Here is a 6,000-nt window from a genome sequence, read left to right as displayed (position 1 = left end):
AGAAAATTTACATAACAATTCAGTCAAGTTTCACAGGATTAGAAGGATGTGAGTAATGTTTCCAGTTACTTTTGCATATGTCTTTAGCTACATTGCATATATTTATGAATACAGTTCTTTTAATACATAGTAGTATTTATAGCATCTGAAATTATTCATGGTTATTAAGAACTACAATACAATAAGTTGAAAATTCAATCTTAAAAAAGAATTAAAACATTTTTCTCACAAGAATTTGTCAAGAATAATTAAACTCGTGAATTACTAGGAATAGCTAAGAATATGTAATCAATTACACTTTGTGTATGTTACCGAATATAGGAAGACCATATTGAGTACATTTATAGTTCATTACTTTTTCTTCATTTCTTCAAGTGCAATCTTTCTTTTTTTCAGTGCCAGTCTAGTTGTTATTCAATCACAGTCTCACAAAAAATATGAATATGTAATTGTTATACCATTTTAAAGTTATTCAGTGTAAAAATAATAGAATGTTTATTTTTCAAAGTTCAAAATTTCATTATGAGTAATTTTTTTAACTATTTTTTGGACAATAAAGGTTTTTTTTTTAAATATTTGAACTTCAACACTTCCATTATACAGTCTGTCATTAACTTTATTTTGATACATAAGTACACAAACTTAATTATGAAAATATTACAGAACAAAATTTTGATACATCACATGACTACAGTGCAGTCACTAACCCAAGACCATAGAGGTTATAAAGCACCTTTGACTCGTGCTTTTTGCTTTACAAGAGGTTTACTGGAACAAAACCCCATCACAACAAAGGAGCATCTGTAAAATGCATATAAAACTTATGAAAGTTACACATGACCATATAAGATCTACATGTTTTAATATTATTGTGTGTTATTTAAGGGGCTTTAATGGGTTATTAAGGTTTTTTTTTTTTCTTCATCAATTTTCACCTTACTTAAGGGGTCCAGGAACATAACCCTTATAATAGTCCAGGGGTCACTGTAGTTCAGAGATGGTGTACACTACTGACCCCTACAAAACAAACACACAGGAAGATCACCATATATATGGCCTGAACATTTATACCGATATACCATTAGTTAACTATCTTGTTATGAAGCTGCAATAACCAGCACTGGGCCAGCTTTCCCTGAAAATATAAAATCCCACTAACCTTTCTAAGACGCTTCTGGTCGTCAAGTGAAGTTTCAGACTGCCGTATGTGTTCAAGTAACTTTTCAACTCGTTTCTGTGCTTCATCTAATTCGTGCCCTTTCTGCTTCAGTCGACTCTCAATCTCAGAAGTGCGTCTCTGTGCATTATCAAGCCTGTCTTGGTCAGATTTTTGCTCACGATTTATGGAGTCCAACTCTTGGAGGTACTGGGCAGATTTGCGAGCAGCAGCATTTTTTAACTTATGATATTCTTTTATTTGAACTTCTTCAAGATGCACACTCTTCCCTGTGAAATATTTTAACATTATCCAATGATACCTTAAAAATTTACAAATAATCACACAAAAAAGGTTTTGAACCTACACAGGCAAATTAACTGCTTCTGGAAGCAAATATTATTTTCTTCTTACGAACCCATCAATAATGAAATAGCCCAACTCTAAGTGAACAGATTGTTACACCAAACCCTAAGATCTTGCAGGAAGAATTGTAAGAAGAATACATGGGAGTTAATCACAAGAATAATCAGAATAATCAGGGAAGGGGTTAAACAGCCAAGCTAGGATTCGACCTTGGTGCTCTGCAATCTTACTAAGCACACTGCCAGCATCTGTTGGATATCTCTTTCAAGTCCTGATTCTCAAGAATGTTCCTGACCACAATGTGTTAGTGAGCTCCCTTCCTGGGGAGGGGAGTGTTCCCCACATTTCAGCCATTGGTCTTCCACTGTACTTTCATTTGCCCAGTTCATAGGAAGACTCAAATGTTCAAGCAGAAATACTTCTCTTTTTGGTTCCTTTGCTATTCCACCCCTGACTTCTGTTCAAAAAGACAGCCCTGTCTTAAGAGGGTGCTTAGGAGTTATCTCCGTATAAGGAGTCTTTCCACCAGTCTCCCTTTGTCTACGCCTGCACAAAGTCATCAGGATTGAGAAGCGTCTGTGTTTTCTCATGCTACATTCAGGATTAGGGATTATGATAACCCCACCATTTAATCTTCCCTTGCCTTGTATAAAGCTTAGAGCTCTCTGTCACCCTTACAGTGGGCATCCCGCATTGTTAGAACACCTTCGCCAAGTCTTATCTGTGATGTCTCCCACAAGAGTTTCTGCTATTAGCTGTTGGGACCCAGTATTGCTGCAGAACATGTACTTTTAATGGGGAAGGACTTAACCCACTCATCTTTACTTTCTTCACAATTCAGCCCTCATTCACCTGGCACACTGATGGTGTGTATTTCCTGCAGTGCTAGTCATTATGACTTGTGCTTAGTGATAGTGAGTGATCTCCCTTGGGTCATCTTCCATTGCAGACCTATTACTTATGGAGGCACCCTTATCTGAAGAAGTCTCCAATCAAAAATCCTTTACTTATGGAAGTTCTCATTACCTAGTTTTTACCAGCTCCTTGTCATTTTTTCCCAGGAAACTTAATTTCTGCCAGTTCTATCGTCCTTTTCTTGACTGCATGAGCTTTGTCCTCCCTCGTAAAAAAAAAATATTCATGCAACTGATCATCAGTGGATTTGCAACAAGAAACTATGTTTTTACAATAAAACACAATTTTCATACAGAATCATTCATCATAATTTCTTCAAATGAAGATTGGCATGGAGGGAAGAACACAACATCACTTTTTGGACTGGGGAGTTGGCTGGTATGTGATTCGAAATGCTTTGCTTCACATGCCCAGATGCATTTTGCATGGTTTCAGACTACTCATAATTAATGAGTTTGTATAGAAACTTAAGTTTTCATGTAAAACCATAGTTTTTCTACCAACACAATCATAAACGTCCAGTGCTCTCCTCTCTACCCTTCAATCTTAGAAATGGAAGTAAACTTGGAGAATAATACCTTCCCTTTGGGCCAGTGGAGTATGAGTTGGGGCATCCACCTTTGCATTTGGTGTGACTAAATCTGTTCACATGGAACACAGCTATTTTATGATTAATAAATGTTACAGAAAAATGTTTATGTAAAAACACCACACATCTTTTATCTGAACTTTACCTTGATTTTCTGAATCTTGGGAAACCTGATCTTCAAATTCAGCTCGCTTCTTCTCTACTTCTTGAAGTTCGCCTTCAAGCTCTCGGATGTCATCCATGTGAGCATTGTGAGCTTTGATTGCTTGAGCCAAAGATTTTCTAGCTGAATCTGCTTTCTTCTGCATATGGGCAACTCGTTCTTTAGCTTTAATGAAAGTGGGTCGTTTCTTGTTTACTTCAGTTTCCTGCAGACAAAGACAAGGGAAAAATAATTTACATATGCAATTAACACAGGATCCAACAAATTTTCAAAAATGTTACTTAAAAGATCATCTCAACCACCAATTGTTTTCAAAATACAATTACATCGACAAATTTGCCAACATCTTTCCATTTTGTAATGAGCTGTCATTTTTTCAACATTATGTAGTTTAGTCATTTCAAGGGCTAGCAAAACTTTGCTCTAAGAATAAATAAACTATCTGCTCTACATACAACAGTAGCTTCAATAGCTTTGAGCAAACATCCAAACCATCTATGAACAAACAATGGCTTCATTCACCATAGGGCTACCCTGATTTTTTATCATCATTATTAATTTGGTTACAATAGTTAAAATGTCTACCTTACATTGCTGCCAAAGGAGCTTTTCCTGAAATACTGGGCAAAAAACTGAAACAAAAAATGGTTTGGAGAAAATTGGTAAAAGGCAAACAGAAATGCAACTTAGGATTTCAGGGAATAAACCATGACAGCCACAATGTTGGCAGTATCCCCACTTGGGGTGTTCTTGTCTTAGTTCCAGTAGTTTTCACTGCCAAAGTGGTACTTCCACAATGGCATATGAATGTAATAATTATTGGTGTTGTAAGTTACAGCCTCTTCTTGTACAATATATAATAGAACACAATTTCTCATGCCTAGATTTGAGGTTATAGCACAATTTCTCACGGTAGGATGTAACTTTGGAGCCAAGGACATAGGTATGATTTCTTATATCTAGCGGGACTGTAATTTTTCAAAAACTTCTTCCAAAAACTTACCAATTCTCTAATGTCCTGATCAATCTTAGACATTTCTCGTGAAACTCTTGTGTGCTCCTTTTTCTTCTCTTTCAAAATTTCTTCAGCTTTTTCTTTTTTCTTTTCAACTTTCTCCAGGTCTCCTTGTTTTCTCCTCAATTCTTTTTCAAATTCAGCAATTTCTTTCTCGTTGTGGTACAACCTGAAAAGCTGCATCTCAACTTGTTTCTCTCCCTGAAAAGAGGAAAATAAAAGCAATGAAACATACTATTTCCTAAATGTTTTACAACTGTATTATTATTATAAAAGGAAAAAAGTCTGATTTTCATATTAAAACTCATTTTCTCACTGATATGAATAAGTACTTTACAAAATCTAAATAAAAATATTACTCAGAAAAAAACATTGCAAGTTCCACAAGCCTTTTACCAAGGAAATGGCGTAACCTCCAAGAAATGACCTTTTAAGTGGTTGCCTAACTTAAAAATAATTACACAATGGTTCTACTGATTTCAATGATGACTGAAATACCTAACATCCTAATTTTGACAAAGGAATGTCTGTAATAATAAAAAATAATTTCCTTTTCATGAATGGAAGCTCCCAAGCTTACCAAAAATGCTATGCTATCTAAACATTCTGAGGAGTTCTGAATTTGAGAAAAATTCCATAGGAAAAAACATAAGGTCGACTACCTATTTCATTCATGAAATGTATCTCATCCATAACCTCACAGCTTTGAGTAAGAAAATGTCCAGGCTCCAGATGACATGAATTTTATTTACAGCAAACAAAATCAAAAGCCAATTTTACAAGGAATTTCCCTAAAGGACAATTGTTAGTACATTTATGACACCACCAGTATGGTAAACTGAGATAAAAGTTGAACTATCATTTCATGGGACAAAGCTGGACTTTAAATTAACACACAACACACACACACACACACACACACAGAGAGAGAGAGAGAGAGAGAGAGAGAGAGAGAGAGAGAGAGAGAGAGAGAGAGAGAGAGAGAGAGAGAGAGAGAGAGAGAGAGAGAGAGAGAGAGAGAGAGAGAGAGAGAGAGAGAGAGAGAGAGAGAGACTAATATTTATTTTTCAATGCATACCCATCACATTACCTGTGCCTAATCCTGTGGTTATCAGCATTAACAAAAAAAATTACACAAGCAAAATGAAAGTTATTGAAGTTCAAGCAAATCACTGACACTTACCTGTGCTGTAGTGCTTTAACATCCTTATAATTCAAGTTTACACACAAAAAGACTATAAATTAAGAAAAAAACATACAAATGAGACATAATTCACCAAATAAATATGAAGTACCCTTAAGTAATGATGCAGAGCAGATATTCACAGAAAACAGTACTTACATAAGCCAGTATGGATGTAACAAGGCATTTAAATCCAATGAAGAAAGACTTGAATAAAATAATTAAGAATTTTAGTGGATTATGCAAATGATATTAAAAACTGGATAAATAATGAAATCTCTACAGGAATAAGGATGAAGCTAGAACAAATATAAATCTTAAGAATACATAACTAACAATTTTCAGGAACATCACAGCAAGTTGTAGCTTGCTTCACGGATGCATAGGGAATGACTTAACTATCACTACTATCACTGGAAGTGCTGCCCAAGTGAAAGTTCTTCTTCCTTTTGTGTGTACAGGAAGTCACAGCAGGATTTGACCCGGGTCAAGTGAAGAGATTGGATAAAACAAATTCCTCATTTTTTCTTTATAAAAATATTCAGCACATAACTAACACAGTACCCAGCAAATAGGCCAACTGAAATCCAAACTAATTAACTAGATGTGTATA

The 6,000-nt window shown here is 35.2% G+C and overlaps 1 protein-coding gene across 3 annotated transcripts in view; it reads right to left on the bottom strand.

The window, feature by feature from the left end:
* Positions 1 to 6,000, bottom strand: part of SMC1 (structural maintenance of chromosomes 1) — a 67,346-nt gene that overhangs the window by 46,717 nt on the left and 14,629 nt on the right. For all 3 annotated transcript variants that reach the window (XR_010854689.1, XM_067112565.1, XM_067112564.1), the window contains exons 5-7: positions 4,193 to 4,405; positions 3,172 to 3,394; positions 1,160 to 1,446 (exon numbers count right to left, since the gene is read on the bottom strand). Coding sequence is in view for 2 of the 3 variants with exons in the window: in XM_067112565.1 (XP_066968666.1) it covers positions 1,160 to 1,446; positions 3,172 to 3,394; positions 4,193 to 4,405 (723 nt within the window). In the remaining variant the exon portion in view is untranslated. The remainder of the gene's footprint in view (positions 1 to 1,159; positions 1,447 to 3,171; positions 3,395 to 4,192; positions 4,406 to 6,000) is intronic.

This window comes from Macrobrachium rosenbergii, chromosome 12 (assembly GCF_040412425.1).
Source record: "Macrobrachium rosenbergii isolate ZJJX-2024 chromosome 12, ASM4041242v1, whole genome shotgun sequence".
NCBI lineage: Eukaryota > Metazoa > Arthropoda > Malacostraca > Decapoda > Palaemonidae > Macrobrachium > Macrobrachium rosenbergii.
This window is presented reverse-complemented; position numbering and strand designations above follow the sequence as displayed.